We start from the raw sequence: 18,025 nt of genomic DNA on the forward strand, positions 1-18,025 counted from the left end.
TTCTTAGCGCTGATCAATAAACTATGTTTTTTGTCTCCTTTATAGATCCATTGCTACCCCTGATGGCTGTCACTGTCAGGGTTAGGCCTTAAGAAGAATTTGATGCGTTTTTCTGTTAAGAACCCCACTTGTCAAATGCTTCAGACTCTAAATGGATCAGCCAAACATATTAAAATTTAGATTTTTTTTATTGATTTGAGTAATTATGTTGATTAGTTATTAGCAGTCAAAATCTCACCCACAGAAGGCGGCAGAGTTAGAATTAGGGTGGATTACATTGGGTTTTCCTTTGAGCATCAGAGCAAAAGGTCTAAATACAAATGCTGAGGGAGATAATGATGATGTTGAAGCTCAGAAACAGGTGAAAATGGAAAGGAAATGAAAAGAGTGCACAAGACAAATCAGGCTACTGAAATAAATCAATAACTAAACTAAATAAATAAAACAGACACACATCAGTACAAAACAAAACAAAAATTGCGATATCAGCAAAAACTTCTTTAGTCATGGCAGTCAATTTAGTAGAAACAAGAAGGTTGTATTTTAATTTTGGCTTATATTGGTTTATAAACTAATTACATGTAAATTTGCTGACACTTGACATGCTTGTGAGCAACTCCTGCTCTTATGACCAAATTGAGGTTGATAAAGAGATTTTTCTTCCGGATAAAACAAAACAATAAAAGCAGGACATCAGAAACCAAAACAAATATATGTTGAAATATTGGAAATTGTCTTGATTTTTCTCATGATCTTGTTTTGAAAAAGCAGCTTCAGGTGCTCCTGGAACTTAAGCCTTTATGCAGCTCTGTCTAAAAATCATTCTGTGACAGACAGACAGTGAAAAGCTCCATGTCTCCAGCTCGGATTTCACATAGCCAATTACAATGCACAGTGAGGTCAATGTGCTGATAGGCTCTCTAATCTTGTAATGTAACTGCAGTGTGTAGACAACACAGTTAGTGTGTATTGTTCAATTTGCTTTCAGAGTGAATTAATATTTTTTCTGACATACTATTTTTATATTCGTTTTAAGGATTGTTGTAACTTTTAAGATAGCTAAACATGACAAGGAGGCGGTAAAATAATTTCAAACAATCATTAAAACAAAGCCAGGACTACAAATAGGAAAACCCATAAACACAGGCAACATTAGTAGAACATTACTTTGTCAACTGAACAGACATGTTCAGCCTACAAAGTTATAATGTTATCTTTATGTGTCATACGGATCACATTTATGACACATAAGCAATGACTATAAAGAAATTGAATCATGTTGTCAATGTTTGGAGTTCGGTATCAATAAATAAGTCAGCTGTCTATAATATTTTAGAAATAATTTTTGGTCATTTAGCTGCAATGGCATATTAAGACCATGGTGGCAGAAAAAAAATTCTGCCAAAAATGTTAAGATCAACCTCAGATATTTTTTGAGACAAAAACTTAGAAATGTCTGAGCTTGAAAAGTGGAACACTTTCTAAAAAACTGAAATTTGGGGATTTGTCTTATGCAATTTTTAGAGAAGTTGAACATTTTTGACTTTGGAAACTTTCAGTTTTCAATTTTTTTCTAGAAAATTTCTGAGATTAATCTCAAAATGTAAGTTTTTTTTCTAGCAAGTTTTTCACTTTTGGAGCTCAGAAATTAACTTGATTTTTCTAGACATTTTTTTTAGATAAATCTCTAAATTTCTGAAACTTTTGGCAGAAACGTATTGTTTCTTTTCCTTCTATTTACAATGACCCTAAAATTGCGTTGTATTTAGCTCAAAACTCAAGATGGGATGGGTATAACTATTTATAGTAGTTTCGTTCAGTTTAACTGATGAACACCCAAAACAATTTAGGAAAAAGATATTTGTAAAGATCAAGGAGGATATTTGTTTAAATTGATTCAAGTAATTAAATAAGAAACTCTTAAAGAAACCTGGACTATAATGCAATGTAGTGTGAAAAAACAAATCCCAAGATTACAAAGAGCACATGAATTTTGTTTTTATTTAGGAAACATAAAGTGAACGGGGGAATCTTTCCAACATGGGTAATGAAAAGGCCAGATCTTAATGACATCAAAATTACATTCCAGTACTTTCATTAAGTTAATTCCCAAATTTTGTTCAGAAGTAAAAAATACCCTTTTTTCATGGAACCAACATAAAAATTTCAGTCATTACTTAAAGTGGACTTTTCAACATAATAAAGGTAAAAATAAAAAATCTAAACCAATAAACAGCAACTGTTTCTAGACAAGTTTGTATTAATTGATATGATATATGTAACAATCCAGTTTAAGGTCAGATACCCAAAATGCAGGCAACAACCACAACTGGACCATAGCTCCTGCTCATTCATGATAACACCAATCTCATGCATTCATGCACTAGATGCCTAAGACTTATTGTTTCAAAGAAAAAGACCAGTTTTTATCCACTGGGACAGGGAAGCTCCAGTCTAGCACTTCATGTGGGCAATTTGAGAGGAATTTGCTGAGTGGGGGAACGACAATCGAGTATGGGAGACAATAGGCAAGAACCCCAGATATTAGAATGCTAATCAATCAACAATAGCGGTGGAAAAACAGGCAAGAAAGCAGAACAAAATGAATGAAATAAATAAAATGTAAAGATGCTCATTTTAGGAATATCAAAACAAATATTTTCAGCTAACAGTAAGAAAAAAAAATCCAAAACCCCAAATAATTGTGTGATTATGGTTTGCCATGTGGTTGAAAGGAAGCGTGTGAGCATGCTTATCGGAGCTACACTACAGATCACAGCACGCCGCAGGAGGTTTCTTCTGACCGAACATGAATATGAGCTGCTGTAGATGAGTCTATCTCTGCAGAGTAAAGAACCCACAGCACCATCAGAGGTTTTTAGCTTTCCATGTAGAATTTAAAGCTACCAAACCCGACATTAGAGTTAAAAACCTGAGGCAGGCAGTTCTGGGTTGACCCTCCTGAGGATATGGAAACAGACACATACACACTCCTGTCTTAAAATGGAGTGACCTGCTGCAAACAGATAAAGTTAAAACATACTTGAGCAACATATTCAATACACTCACTTTCGCAACTGACATTGTTATCTACCTGGCTGGCAGATAATCTAAACACATAAAATGACATATTCAACACAACCACACATTAAAAAATTACACTTTTTTTAAAAAGTTTTTACTTCTTTTTGAGATCTACTCAATCATAAAAGGCAACAAAGGCAACAAAGCAACAAACCATGCCATATTTTAGAGCTATGTGAAATTTCATGCATATCAACAAATAAACTACTGCTTCTTAATTTTTTAAAAACTACAACTAACGCCAAATTACTAGAAAAAAAGACCTCTGCATGTAACAGAGACACACGTTGCATCTTCATGTGTGAAAATTAGCACCAAGTTTCATTTCTGTTCATAAAAAAGAACAAATAAAGAAAGAGAAGACATAAAAAAAGTGTTGTGACTTACTTAAAAGTGGAAGAAAAAAAAACAAATAAACAGTCATACTTTAAACAATTGTTATTTGCTTGTATTTGGCATCCTGAGTTGTGTACTGGAGTTGAATGCGACTGTGACCATGTGTGTTCATCTCCCAACAGTTTGCCAAGCATGCTCGCAGATAAAGATTTCCCTACAGAAGTGAAGAAAAAAAAAAGGCCTACATATTTTCAAGTAACAGTAGAGTTGGGCCTGTAAAAAGCCTCAGACACACAGTATAATAACCCAGAACAAATTCTAGGAAAGATAAAGAGCAGTTGTAATGTTAGTTTGCATGTTTTTCCCCCACAAACATTATATATATTTAAATGTATATAAATAAAAAAAATTCAGTGCTGTCAAAATATCTCCAACTCCATAGGACCTGACCTATCGTAGAAGGGCTAATGAGCTCTACTAATAATCTTCTCATGGCTAAAAGTACTGCTGGAAGTATGAAAACCTTACTACTCATCCTTTTTCAGTCCTTCATTCAGAATACAACACTGAGGCAGAGAAGACTTGTTAATATTGTTTTAAATTTTCCTCTCTATTTGGTTTTGCTGCACACAGAGAAAAGCATCAGTTGCGTCATGGTTTGTTTTCTTTTATTTTGTGTTTTTTTTGGTTGCAGCAAAGCACCAAGCTTGTGTCAGGCTCTATGAGTGTTAAGTCTCTCCGAGGGAGTCTGCTGCATGTGTGATCACTCCGTAGTCTCTCAATGTGTGCGTGTGCTGGTGTGAGTGCGTGTCCTGGTGTATGCATGTCTATGAAGAGCAGGGCTGAACGTTGATGCCTTGGGCAGCGTGAGCCTGCAAATCAATGGGCTGGCCAGGCTGCAGTCCAGGCCGAGCGTTCGTCAGCATCAGGTTCCGAACACAGCCGCTGATTCCTGATGAAAATTTTCCTCCTGTCATAGCAGTCATATCTGGAGCTCCACCTGTGTGTGACAACAAACACAGATTTAAACCTTGCCTCACATTTGACCTGCTGGCCACAAGAGAAGTGCAATTCTCAAAAATCTCTTTAAAATGACCTAGATGGATCATAGGTAATGATAAAAAAAAACATTTCTTCATACAGGTAGAATCCCTTGATCTCCAAATTAAAAAGATCAACATATTTTTTTATGAGCTGACAGTATCTATTAAGATTCCTCAAAACAGAAACTAATATCAATAATTGATATTTAAATATCTATATAAACCTTGAATTTCAATGCTAAAATTTAAGGATATTTGGAAAAAAGTAATATGAAAACAAACTTAGAAATGACTTAATATTTCATTAGTGACAGTCAGTGTTGGGCACACTTTCCCTAATCCACTAATAGCAAAGCTAATCTTTTGTTTAGCGCTTTTGATAACTTTAAAAATGTTTAGCATACTTAGCTTTCATTAAATAAAATTTTCTGTATGATTTCTAAAGTGTTAATTTACTTGGCTGTTTTGTAAACTTTTAATTGAATAAAGTTCCATATGTGCTTTGAAGCTTTTCATTATTAATGGGTAAGAATCCTTAAAGTAGATGTTTATATTCATGCTCTTATTTTGAAGTGGGTGAAGACTGTTTATACAGTTCCATTTTCTCTCCTTACGTTCTCTCTCTTTTTTTGCCCAATAACTTTATCCCAATGAAGAAACACATATGAATAAAATCAAATACGGACAGTAGAGAACCAGACATAGATTTAAGTACAATATCTGAAGGTGTTATGAAACATTCAACTTATAATGTCAAAATTGACATTATGCTAGACGATTGCAGTTGCAAAGGCAGTTGTAGCCTTGCCATATCCGTCAATGGCATTGTTGCTATTTCAGCTTAATACTGTATTATTCTCAAAGATACAGGCGAAACCAAAACCAAAGGAAAACATATTGGCCAGATCATTTTAAATATTGGGATTTTGCACTGAAAAGCCTTCAGTGGTTAACCTCTGGATGAATACTGTCAGGTTTGCTCACCCAGGTATATGCTGCCTTTGGTGTTAACCATGAGGCTTTTGCCTTTAGATTGTCCATGTTGTTCGTCTCCTCCATCAATTTGGATGAAACCATCTTTTCCAACTCTGGAAGAAAAGAGAAACAACTGAGTTCAGACAAAAAAAAGAAGAAAACCACAGGTATATTAAAGCATTAACTGATAGACAAAGCATTTCATGAAAAGTCGGAGTGGAGCGTTAAAGATTAATCTTTCTACATCCACTGAAACTGAAGATACACACCTGGCTGCTGTGATCTTATGCCACTTTCCATCGTTGATGGCGGTTGTTGATCTTATTCTTGCCTCTCCACTGCCCAGCTGGTAACTAGATATAATATAAATAATCATCATTACTGTAAAATACACCAACTTAAAATGATTTTAATCACATCATCTAGAGTTCAACCAAACAAAAGGATTATGGTGTAGAATCACCTGAAAACTAGGTGTCCGTTCTGTAGGCCAAGGCTGATAAAGTCCTTTCCTTTGCTATGTTCTCCAGGTAACTGAAAACAAACATGTGAAGTCAATAGACGGGTATTTGTTTAATTATTTAGTCCTATGAACTTCTGACCCCTGACAAAGTGGCTTATAGTAACTTTCCACATTAAGGGCTGTACTTTACTTATAACAAGCATGATGCAATACGTTGAGGGAACATTCCCCAAATGTAACAAAATCTTCCTTTCAAAATAACATTGCTCACGAAACAACCCTGAACACAAACAGTCCAATAACATACATGTATATTTTCACCTCAACAGCAAAGTAAAAAGTCTTCAGTCCGATGAATTTTTCAACATTTTGTCACGTTATGACCTGAGCTTCCTCCATCCTTGTAATTACTCTGACCAGCATTTCAGTTCCAGGAAAAGACAAGAAAATCCAAAGCATGATAGTTCCATCCCCATTTTTTACTGTGCTTAGCGTGATGTATAGTTATTTTTTCACCCTTTATAATGTTTCATGTAGGATACAAACTGCAGATGTAGTCAAATCTGACCAGAGCATTTTCTTCCACATGTTTGCTGTGTTTTCTTCATGGCTTTTGGAAAATTGCAAGAAAGGAACTATAAGAAACTGCAGTTCTTACGGTGCATTTCAATAATGTTACACCACTACAGCCTGATTCGTGGAGTCAACTACTAGTTGTTTTGATAAAATATTTTTCCTTAGAAACTCTGCAACTCCTCCAAAGTTACCACAGGTCTTGTGGTGGCTGATCTTGTCTTGAAAGGTTTGTGATTGTACCATATTATTCATAATTCTTTCAGATGAGAAGTCAAATAGGGATCTCTGAGATGTTCCAAGTGTAGGATAATTTTTTGCAACCTAACCCTTCATTAAACTTCTATGCAACTTTCTTTCCGATCTTTCTGATATAGATGGTCTCAATTTACTTTTGCACTTGTCCAAATTATTCACACTGAATTTTATTTAGTTAGGGGTATTAGAGTGAAACGGGTGTACAACACACTTTTTAGATTTGTTTTTATTAAAACATTTGAAAACTTGTGTCCTCCTACAATCACATAAAATCACACCTTGAATTTTGTGGTTGTAACATGACAAAATGTGAAAAGGTTAAATGGGTATTACATTTCAAACCACTGTACCTCTGTATGTAATCCTAAAACAAAATAATAAAAAAATAACAACAATGAAGTGTCTTGTGTTCGAGTGGATACCTTTTCACTAGCATGCACCTTTCGCAAATTTCGTGCGCTTTTCGTCTCCTGAGGAAAATGGAGGGTGAGTTAATTGAAGCACATGCATGTATTTAGTGGTGTAAGACACAGCCGTTGATCTCAGCCAGCATGCCCAGCAAGGTCACAGCGTCAGCAGCAAATTAAGTTTACAATGCGATGATGATGATAAATAAATAAATAAAAAATGCAATATTTTGTCAGCGATGAAGCAAAAAAAAAAAATTGACATCAAATGTTATGAAAAAAAATAATTGCGACGGTAACATTATTAAAATGAGGTAATCATTATGATTAACAGTGCAGGAGTTTTTAGGCAAAGTTATGGGGGGGGAGAATGAGGGGAAAATCGGATATTCCTATGCAAATTAAGGTGAGGGAGGGGCAGGACTTACCACTCCCTGCCATAAGATCAGGCCCTCAGAGGAGCTGGTGTTAATTTCCATTTCTATTGTCTCTGGAGCATCCTGGGCACTAAAACAGATTAAATAATGATATTAACGATTTCTTATTTGGAAAAAAAATCACATTTATATACAAAGCCATAGTACATTATCTATGAAAAAGAGAGAGAGAAAAAACATATAAAAAGTACTAAAATAAAGTTACCTTCTTGGGAAAATTGATTTAGGGAGGGCAATGTACCCGTCACTTTGGAAATTAGCTGCATACTGATAGGGGGAATCTAGAGAAACATGAAAAAAAAATGTTTAGGTTGGAGTTTATTCACATCATTGTTATGGCTCCCTCTAGTGGTGAAAGGAAAGAGGACTCCATGTTTTGGTTGCTTGGGTTAGACACATTTATAGACAAAATGTATAATGCCACCAAAATCCCTTGACAGAGAATTTTTTGTGTTAATGCTGAAAGTAAGACTGTGTAACTTTTAGGAAAACAAATAATATGTTATACCTCATACAAATACAGAGCAGAATACATTTTTTTATGCTCCATTGTACATTTATAGGAAAATTCAAGTTATAAGTTGGTTTTAGTTAGCAAATTTTCATTTGCATGAGATAACAAGTTATTTCTTTTCTCAAAAGCTGCAAAGGCTCATGTTAAACCCATATCTGTAATAAAAAACCACAATCCTGAATTTCACCTTATTTATAGAATTTATATGGAAATATGTCATTGCAAAGCTCCAGGATGCAGATATCAGTCATCAGCACATAATCACCATTCCTAACTGGTTGCATCATTTTTGACTTCTCACAAGGATTACATCCTTGGCCAAACGGTTTGAAGCTGACAGAAATTCTTGTTAACTTTACAGCTTCAGCTACAGTTTTTTGTGGTGGGAATTTAAAATGAGCCTATAATATTAGAAAAAAAAAGCTAGCAGATAACATCACTTTGTATTTTTGATTGGATTACAAGACAGAACTGATGTTTTAAGAAGTACTGGTGCTGGAATTCTTCTTCAAAAAAGAACATGTGCTACCTTTGCTCTTTTGCACCAGGAGGTCTTGATGTAAAAGAGAAATTTGCAGAGACCGTTGAATGTCGTAGCAGGAAAGAAGCCACCGTTCATCAAGAATAATGACTTTGCAGGAAGTACCAGGAGTGGATTGCAAAAAACTTATTTTATGAGGTCCCTTTAGGCCATTATAGACATAATGAAAATGTAGCATCCAGGGAAAAAAGGTAAACACTTCCATAAATCCCTGTCATGCAGACACTGAAGTATCCCAAAACCATTAATGTTTGGGCTTGCCTCACTCCTATGAATGCAGAATGGAGAAAAATCCAGGAGTAATTTGGTGATAAACTCAATGGAACAACTTGTTGCAAGGAAAAACTGACTTGGGGATAAAAACATAAAAATTATATGTCCACTATGTGCAAACTCACCAGCTTGTAATCCCAGTGGGAACCTATTGCATAAAACTTGATGAATTATCCAATAACCACCTTTTTTAACAGATTAAATGTTGGTGATAAGACATTTAGACATCAGTTTACCCTAGAGATATCCAACATAAGTTCAAATTTCACTGAAGCAGTAAAGTTTGTCAGTCTCAAAACGTTTGGCCACGGTTGTGGAATAAACCTTGCAACAACTAAATGCAAGTACACCTAAATCATCCTGACAATAATCAGTGTTTTCCCCAGAAGACACTTGAAGTTGTTAGTAGTAGTCTGACTGCAAACATTTCCACATGAAGAAGACTGAATGACGTGACGTTGAGAGCTTCAAAGAGAACAAGGGTTTGGTTTGTCGAGAGTTGAGCAGGCGGTTCGTAGCAACGAGACTTGTGAGTTGTGAGTAGACATTTTACAGACATGGGAAAAAAAAGGGGAATTCCATGTTTCTGCCCTTTCCTGTAGGAAACTGGCAACAGAACTCTGCTTCCTGTCCGCAGTCTGCTCCCTTTTATCTGCAAAGCACAATTCCCCTCTCCCAACTTTGAAATGCAGATAAGAGTTTCAGCTGAGAATTGAAGACAGACACATATTTTCTCTCTCCGTGCGCACGTGTGTTAAGAAAATAGACAGTTGAGTTTGAGCTTTGTTGGGACGCCGGGGCCCTCGGACTGAAGCCAGGGCCCTGTTAGTCTCGGTCGTTTCAGGCAGATTCAACATTGAGATACTGTACCATTCGCCTCGCTGGTTTCTGAACTCCGCAGGGCCTCGGCGAAGCTGAAGACCTGGCCTGTGTGCAGGATACAGCCATGAGAGTGCAGAAAATGATACGTGCAGCCATTTAGGGTTATCTCTCCCAGCATGCTCTTCAGTGCTGGGAGTCACCAGAGAGCTCAATTTGGAGAAAATTCGGGCCATATGGGCTGCATGTTTCCGCCTTGGCTTTTTTGCTTTGATAATTATTACTTCCACCCACAGAATGCAGATTTATAGATCAGCTGACATGTGTGCTGCATACAGACACGTGTTGTGCTTCCAGGAAACCATCAAAAACATGCAATAACATATTTCACTTTACACCTCCAGCTTATATTTGGTTTATTTAATAATTAAATGGTTACTGTCTTGTGAATACTTACTTTCCTCACAGCTGAGGCCTGTGTGTCCAGACATGCATACACATTTGCCTTCAACACAAGTTCCTCCATTTTGGCACTGGATGTCGCTCTGGCACACAAATTTCACCACCTCACAACGTTCACCTGCAGAACCAGACCAGGAGAGAGTCAGAGGTGAAAGGTTGAGTCATGCACACTATGGCTTTAAGCCTGCCCAAGGGTGTAAAAGACCCTGGAGAAAAATTCACCTTTAATTCTAGTTCTATAATCTTTCACTTAAGAAACATATGCAAATAAATTTAATTTAAGTGTGCTTATATAGCGGGTGATGCTGCCATTGCTGTTGTTTGCTGCTAAAAAAGTCAAATCTTACTCTCACCTGACCAAAATACACACTTCCAGTAAGGTTGAGACAAATTGCATGTTTATTTTTTGTGTTTGATAGGAGACAGAAGGATCAATTGAAATACCTCTTGAACAACATATTGGCACATAGACACAGGGCCGGATTTAGGAGGGTGGGGGCCCCTGGGCTGGAGTCAGGATGGGGGCCTCTGGGCTAGAGTCAAAATATATATATATAGATATATATTTTTTTTTGTATGTGTTTGTTTTGTTTTAGAGGATAAGCAGAAAATGACCGAACAGTAAGTTTTGACAACTTACAACTTTAATAAGCCAGTTGTCACAAACTACAAACAACTCTGAACTCTTTTCTAGAAAGACTAAACCACATGTTGGGGTTGAAACTAGAATATGATGCTTGCATCACAAAATAAAATCACTGAATAGTTATTGTTGCCTGGACTTCAACACAAACTATAAAACAGATTGAGTGCAAGAAAGTGCAATGCTCAAATATACTTTTACAAAGCAAAGCGAGTAAAACAATATTTATACAAATATCCCCAGCATTTACAGTCCATATAAGTACAAGTGGAATATATCAAAACTCAAACTTTTTCTTTGGTTTTAAAGTTCTTGATAAATAGTGGAGGAAATAAATGTCAAAAAAGTGCTTCTCTGCCAGTCAGACAGAACATGGATATAAACAATATCTTCTGGAAAAAAGAGATCAGGCATACTGTAGTTTTCAGAAAATATCCTGACCCAGGTAAGTCCAAAGTGCTGCCCTCTGAAGGATTTTTTACAGCCCCAGGTTCTCAATAAAAGCAGAGGTGGGTGCAAATGAACAATTTTCATCTTCTAGACCAAGGTTTTTACAGAGAACATCTTGAAAAATATGAAGAATTTTTCATTATTAATGGCATTAATAAAGTGCCATTTATTAATGACACTTTTGCATTCAACTTCTTTATAGGAACTCGAACCACAAACACGACCTACATTTACTCAAACGCAAACCAAATAAGAAAACAATACTCAACCCTGAAAAGTTTGAAACTTTGAGCCTGTCTTATAATGCAGACATGCACAATCTTTGTTTTGTAACTACAATCATTTAAATTTTTACTTTAATTTAGCAGATAAACTTTAAAAAAGACCAAGTTTGTTTTCAAATTATTTTACAGCTCCAAAGTTCTTTTAACATAATTTTAACCCTCATGTCAAAAAGTTTGGACACCAGAAAGCATTCCTGCGAGTGTCCTTCAGGTGACACATATCTTAACACAAATGTTAACTGATCAACATGTGCCACATCTGGCGTGGAGTCAACAGAGATTGAGAAGTATTTTGCCATTTTTACTTCACTCACTATTTCTGATAGAACACGATCACCCATCAGCTGAATAAATTCCTCACATGTTTGGGAAGAAAGATAGGAGGGTTTCCCTGAACCTGCATTTCCATATTTCTCTATGTGAGACTTCAGAAAAGGATCAAACTCGCTGATTAACTCCAGTATTCCCAGATAATTCCCATTATCACTTCTTCCAAATTTGTCACTGGCTCCTCTCAGAGCCAGTCCTCTCTCTGCTAAAAACTTGACAACAGACACAACCCTTCTCAACACTTCAGTCCAATATGAACACTCAGATTCAAATTGTTTCTGCAGTTCTGTGTCTATCCTCCCGCTGGCTGCTGCAAGTGAAACATATGTCAGCATTGCTTTTCTATGATGTTCGCTGTTTTCATGCTCTCTCATGCGTTCAGTTGCGTGCTTCCAGTCACTGAAAAAAGTTTCAAAGTTTGACTGAGTATTAGCATTGCTGAAAATGCGGCATGCAAAATAAAATGCAGCTCCGGTGGATGGAGAGTAGAGGAGCCACGGTCTTTCGATGTACTCACCATTTAACATCTTGCGTTTAAAGTGAGATTTGGAGAAGTGACGCTTTTGATGCTTGTACACCCGTTCTGATGCTTGAAAGCCAACATTCATATTTTGACAGCTCTCCGGTCCTCGCTCAGCCCAGTAAGCTCGCACGGACTCGTCAATTTCCCCCCAATGCGCCGGATCGGTACTGTACGGATCCACAGTCGTCTTTCCATCTGCGGACGAAGATCCCGCTTCCACCGACTCTGACTCCACAGACGCCAGTCCAGCCACCGACTCAGTCACGGTTAAAGGTTCTGGCGGGATCTTAGTGCCGGTGTTAGCATAGCTAAGGGTTTGAGGAGCGGGGGATAATGATGTTTCTGCTCCATCTCCGCTAACAGGTTTAAAAAAGCCTGTCAGTTTAGGCATTTTGTTTGTCACCTCTTTGGCGCGATGCTCTTTTTCTTTTCTCTTCCTTCTTTTCTGTCATATTTTCTGTTGTCCGCCATTGTAAAATAATATTCCCTTGACGCTCCTCCTCCCCAATGCGTAAGATGCGTCAAAAGTGGACCAATAACAAGCAACCATTCAAGATGGACGTTTGCCAGAACAAATTGGAACATTTTTCATCGGTGCTGTCAAAATCATCGTAGTCATTGATTAAATTCTGACACTATCCATTCACAAAAATATAAAACATCCTTCGGGGCCCCCGAAATGCCGGGGCCCCGGGCTGCAGCCCCGGTAAGCCCCTGCTAAAATCCGGCCCAGCATAGACAGTATTGTTCCAAATAATATTTTAGTAATCGATTATTCTGACGGTTAATCGATTAATCAGATTTATAAAAACGGCCAGTTTCATTTAACTACTTAAGCTTTTTTATACAATATTGGAAATATTTTAAAAGATGCAAATAACCAAATAATTCAGCTCCTTTTTAAGTAATAAAATAAACTTTTTGTTGCCAAAAATGCAATTACATATTTGAAGAATGTTATTTTACCCACACATTGCTATGAAAATCATCCACTAAACAAAAACAAAAACCTGACTCCTAAACAGATCTAAGAAGTTGTATTTTAAAACACTGACCTTCAAATCCATCTTTGCACAGGCACTGGTACTCATACTCTGCATTGGCCATGCATTCCCCACCGTTCAGGCAGGGCCGGCGGTCACAGGGACTGTTGTCCACACATTTGTTAATTGATTTGCTCTCTGTGAAGCTGTAGGACAAGTCCACCTTCTTGTTGTTGATGGAAACCTACAGTCGAGACGTAAACAAGTCTGATCTTCCACAACTAGAAAAATAACCAGCAACCTTCGTTCAGCTACTTCCAAACAGAGAATCCTCACCTCTCCGATGCAACCGTCAAACATCTGAGTGATATTTGCTGGTTTGGGCAGGATGTCCATGCTCGGCACTCCTCCCAGGTACATTGGAGTGTGGATATTGAGGCCCTGGGCTTTTCCTGGAGACATCCTCCTTTGCACTGGGCCCTGGTCCACCCTCAGGTGGCCAGACCTCTTGTTTCTCTCAGCTACAACTCTGTGCCACTGGCCCAGGGAGACCGGCTGAGGACTGAGAAGGACTGCCTGTCCTGGATGTCAAGGCAGATTAAAAACTCTTAAGCTTAAATATAAAAAAAAAATCCAAAAAGTGAAAAATAACTTAAGTTCTTAATCTCGGACTGAAGCCGAGATTGGAAGAGGCACAGAACCCTTCAAAAGTATTCGAATTCCTTTTGCCTCCGATTCTCAATTGGATTTAGGTGCAGACTTTAAGTAGGTCATTGTAACATATGAATACACTTTGATCTTAACCATTTCTTTGAAGCGTTGGTTGTATGATTAGCATTGTTGTCCTGCTGGAAGGTGAATCTGCAGCTCAGTCTAAACTCTCTAAAAAGTTTTCTTCTTCTAGGTTTGCCACGGATTTACAGTAAATCCACCCATCTTAAAGTTACATCTGCTTCTCTATCAAGGAAAGCATCCCTATTTATGAATATTTAATTTTCATTTAAATTAAGTTTGAATGTAAGATTAATTTTAATATGATTCTGATCAAAACATAGTTGTATCACAGTCTTTCCATTTTCAGTACCTTATAAGATGCTCTTGTTTTATAACCTAAACTAACCTAACCCTGCTTCAAACATCCTCACAATTTTATTTAGTGATAACAAATAATAAAGCATTATTGGATACCATAATTTTTCAAGATTTTCCTTCTAGGAATATTAATAAATCTTTTTTCTTCCACTTATACACTTACAAATGTGTTACGAACAGAAGCAATCCATCTTATTTAAGTTTTGTAATTGTAGCAGAAGAAAATGTGAGGTCAAGGCCATGGATACTTTTGCAGGGTGTTGAATATTCTCATGATACTGTTCACTAGAATTGTGCTAAGTTGTGTTTACCTGTGCCGAGTTCATATCTGAACTCCACATGACCCTCCACCATTGAAACGGCCACAAAGTCTTCCACCTTGGTTTTTCTACCGCCGCAGAAGAACATCAGGCCATTCCTTTCCAGTGGTTTGAACTCCAGCTCAACACGCAGGTCATCATGGACAATGGTCAGGGGTGGGTAGGCTATGTACGACTCATCCCCATCAAACAGTGGAGTCATCACCAGCTCACCTGGTAAGAATCAATTACAAATGTTTAAAAAAATAGAAAAGATTTTTCATGGATGGGACTGACGGATTCATGTTAGGAATGTTAGGAAGCCTACAGCTGGTGTTACCTTGCATGCATTTGTTCCCAAACTTGCCCAGATGGCAGCGACAGTCGTAGCCCAGGCCGTTCGGCCGATTGATGCAAGTAGCATCAGGTCCGCAGGCCTCTGAGGGAGTCACAGTCGCAAAATGTTACAAACAGAAGTAATCCATCTTACTTAAAGTTTGAACTTTTAAAAATGTATACAAATGAATACTCTTTTTAATAGGCTTTATTGGTGATTCACATTCACCTGAGTGGCAGTGCAGAGACGAGTGATGCTGGCAGTTGCTGCCTGTGAATCCTCGGGGGCAGGTGCACCTGTACAAGCTGGCCTCTGAATCCTTACACGTTCCTCCATTCTGCAAAATAAAATAAGTTGCGAGATGCAAAGTAACCAAACGTTGAGGATTTATTTAGATGATTTAAACTGACCTGGCATGGATAATCTTTGCAGGTGGGACAGTTTGTGACGCCAGTGGAGCTGCGGTCGAGTTCTTTAAAGATTACTTCCTCTCCTTGGATGACCAGTTGACGAATACAGCCTGTGTTAAAATCATTAAAAAAATAATAAAATTCACCAGGGCGAAAGCCTTCTCCATCCTGTGGTAATCAAAGACAGTAAACAGTATCTTACCCACAAAACCGGTCTTAATGCCAGCTGTTTTTACAATTGATGTGTAGTTGGGGTAACCACCCACATGCAGCTCCTCATTCAGATCAAGGCCCTGGAACTTTCCCTGATGAGCAGAGTACATTCAGTTTTAGCAGTTTTCAGTTTTACTACTTTTACATCTGGTATGCCTCAAGGCGTCATTCTAGGATTTACCTGTTTTAAATATTGATGTTATCTTTGATTTTTCATCTATTTGTCTTACAAAAATAAAAAGGTAGGGCTGCTCAATATCAGAAAACATGCAGTTTTCAGTATTATTAATGAATAGCGTAATTATGATGGATGACACTAATCCAAATCTTTCTCTACTCCTTATCACATGCACAATTTTTCCACCATTTTCTCTCTATATCTATAAAAAAACTAATTTTTTGCCACATTTTTATTAAATGCCAAGTTTTTTATCTTTTTGTTTTTGTAGTTATTGATGCATTTTGTCACAGCAGTACTACCAAAACTACAGTAAAAACTACGGTGGCAGCAAAGTGAGAAGTTGATTCTTCTAGACACCTTGACTTGGAGAACAACATCATCTCCTTGGGACATTTACCCAAGAAACTATGCAATTTTAAAGGTTTTCAGCTTATTTTTGCTCAAGAAGATGAGACTTGTGATTTCATCAAAGTAAAAAGTTCATCCAAGTAAAAGTTGGAGAGTTGAAAGTAAAGTGCAGAATTGTCAGGATGATTTCCAGTGAATATTTTTCCCCAATCTCCCAAAACTGTGTATTGCTGGGATTATTTTTCAATGAGCACTAAGATCAATAAATTTTAAAATATGATTCTCTCCAGTTACTGTGTGCAGTTTAGTGGTACAAATCACTCTTATTTATGTGACTGGTGTCCAAAAGAAGCATATTAAAAAAGGTTGTATTTCATAAGCTGTTTTTTTTTTGGGTCTACAATTCCTGTGTCACCAGTCACAGCAATATATTACCTAAAAAAAAGAAGCAAAAAGTAGTTTCTAGCATCACTTTTATTGTTATTGCAACAATAGCACAGAATGCCGTGAGAAAACTTTAACTCCATATTGCCCACTACTATCTCTGATAGTAAATTACCTGTGATTTTCCACTGATGGGCTCCCCGCCGTCCACAGTGATATAACCCTGAGTAAGGTTGCGATAGAGCTCCACTGTGTGAAACTCTCCCAGTTTAATGGGGTGGGGGTCACGTATGGTGGCCATGCCAGAGCCCACATCAAACCTGGGATCAGACATAATTCTTGAATTACTGTTATCATCAACAGCGGTCCTCATTATGCAGTATTTCGAGTCCTGACCTGAACTCCAAGCGTCCACTCACAAGTCCCAGAGAGATGAAGTCGGCTCCTGTTGTTCTTCTCTGGCCGTTGTAGAGGATCATGCCTGCCACCGGCAAAACAAAAGAAATCAGCAAAAATACACACATAACAGATCCTGATGGTGTCCCTTTGATAGCATCCATCCTAATAGGTCCATAACTCATCAAAGTGTTTTATGGGGAGAATAGAAAACTCTCACCCAAAACAACTGTAAATTTTTTCTTGCTCAAGGAAAGTAATATTCTACATTTAATATGAGAGACTTATTAGGATAGATATTCTTTGGGATTCATTTTGCCCATCACAGCTGGATGGTTAAGCAGCATGCCAGGGAGTCACAGCTTTAAAGCAAAACAAAGCCATGTCAAAAACTGCTGTCAAATCACTGGGCTGCAAAATGCAACCCGCTGAATTATAATGCAAATTTACTATTTTTCTTCCATCACATGCTGGAAATTCACATGCATAATGAACGGTACATTCTCATGGAGAAGGCATGAATATCCATTGTGTTTGTTACTGGAGGGACGAAAGCTGCAACAGAAAAAAATCTGATCAAGGCAAGTTGGCAGAAAGTAGATGGCAAAAACATCAGTTCTTTCTGAAATCTTTTACTATTTTGTTGTCATTTCACTCATACTCAAATCTTGAGTGTGCCTGAAGAATTTTAATTTTAAATTTAATTTCTTCTGAACTAATAGATTCTCCAGCTTGATCTGTGGAGCCCTCTTGTCATGTAGGAGTGGGGGAGGTTTTGATGTGCAAAATGTGAAAATGTTCTGATAAATACATCTAAGAAAAAAAGGAACACACATTGCAAAAATACAAAACAGTACTACAAAAACACCAAATTTTACCAAGTGTTTTTGGTCTACTTTGTAGTGCAAATACATATGTACTAAATAAGACAAACTAGCTTGTAAGTGACTTTTCAGCAAGATATAGG

The 18,025-nt window shown here is 37.3% G+C and overlaps 1 protein-coding gene across 14 annotated transcripts in view; it reads right to left on the reverse strand.

Moving 5' to 3' along the window:
- Nucleotides 1–1,973: 1,973 nt before the first annotated feature.
- The window catches only part of hspg2 (heparan sulfate proteoglycan 2), a 126,049-nt gene continuing 109,997 nt past the window's right edge, over nt 1,974–18,025 (reverse strand). For 11 of the 14 annotated variants that reach the window (XM_032557930.1, XM_032557968.1, XM_032557940.1 and 8 more), the window contains 18 exons: nt 17,059–17,143; nt 16,838–16,982; nt 15,739–15,841; nt 15,537–15,646; nt 15,355–15,463; nt 15,130–15,228; nt 14,802–15,023; nt 13,735–13,979; nt 13,471–13,642; nt 10,181–10,303; nt 9,775–9,831; nt 7,782–7,857; nt 7,568–7,646; nt 7,155–7,202; nt 5,902–5,972; nt 5,708–5,791; nt 5,448–5,551; nt 1,974–4,420 (listed from right to left, as the gene is read on the reverse strand). In XM_032557930.1, coding sequence (XP_032413821.1) covers nt 4,248–4,420; nt 5,448–5,551; nt 5,708–5,791; nt 5,902–5,972; nt 7,155–7,202; nt 7,568–7,646; nt 7,782–7,857; nt 9,775–9,831; nt 10,181–10,303; nt 13,471–13,642; nt 13,735–13,979; nt 14,802–15,023; nt 15,130–15,228; nt 15,355–15,463; nt 15,537–15,646; nt 15,739–15,841; nt 16,838–16,982; nt 17,059–17,143 — 2,105 coding nt within the window. In that variant the 3' untranslated portion in view covers nt 1,974–4,247. The remainder of the gene's footprint in view (nt 4,421–5,447; nt 5,552–5,707; nt 5,792–5,901; nt 5,973–7,154; nt 7,203–7,567; nt 7,647–7,781; nt 7,858–9,774; nt 9,832–10,180; nt 10,304–13,470; nt 13,643–13,734; nt 13,980–14,801; nt 15,024–15,129; nt 15,229–15,354; nt 15,464–15,536; nt 15,647–15,738; nt 15,842–16,837; nt 16,983–17,058; nt 17,144–18,025) is intronic. The other 3 variants (XM_032557946.1, XM_032558001.1, XM_032557950.1) reach the window with 2 other exon arrangements.

The sequence above is a fragment of the Xiphophorus hellerii genome, chromosome 1 (assembly GCF_003331165.1).
Source record: "Xiphophorus hellerii strain 12219 chromosome 1, Xiphophorus_hellerii-4.1, whole genome shotgun sequence".
Lineage (NCBI taxonomy): Eukaryota > Metazoa > Chordata > Actinopteri > Cyprinodontiformes > Poeciliidae > Xiphophorus > Xiphophorus hellerii.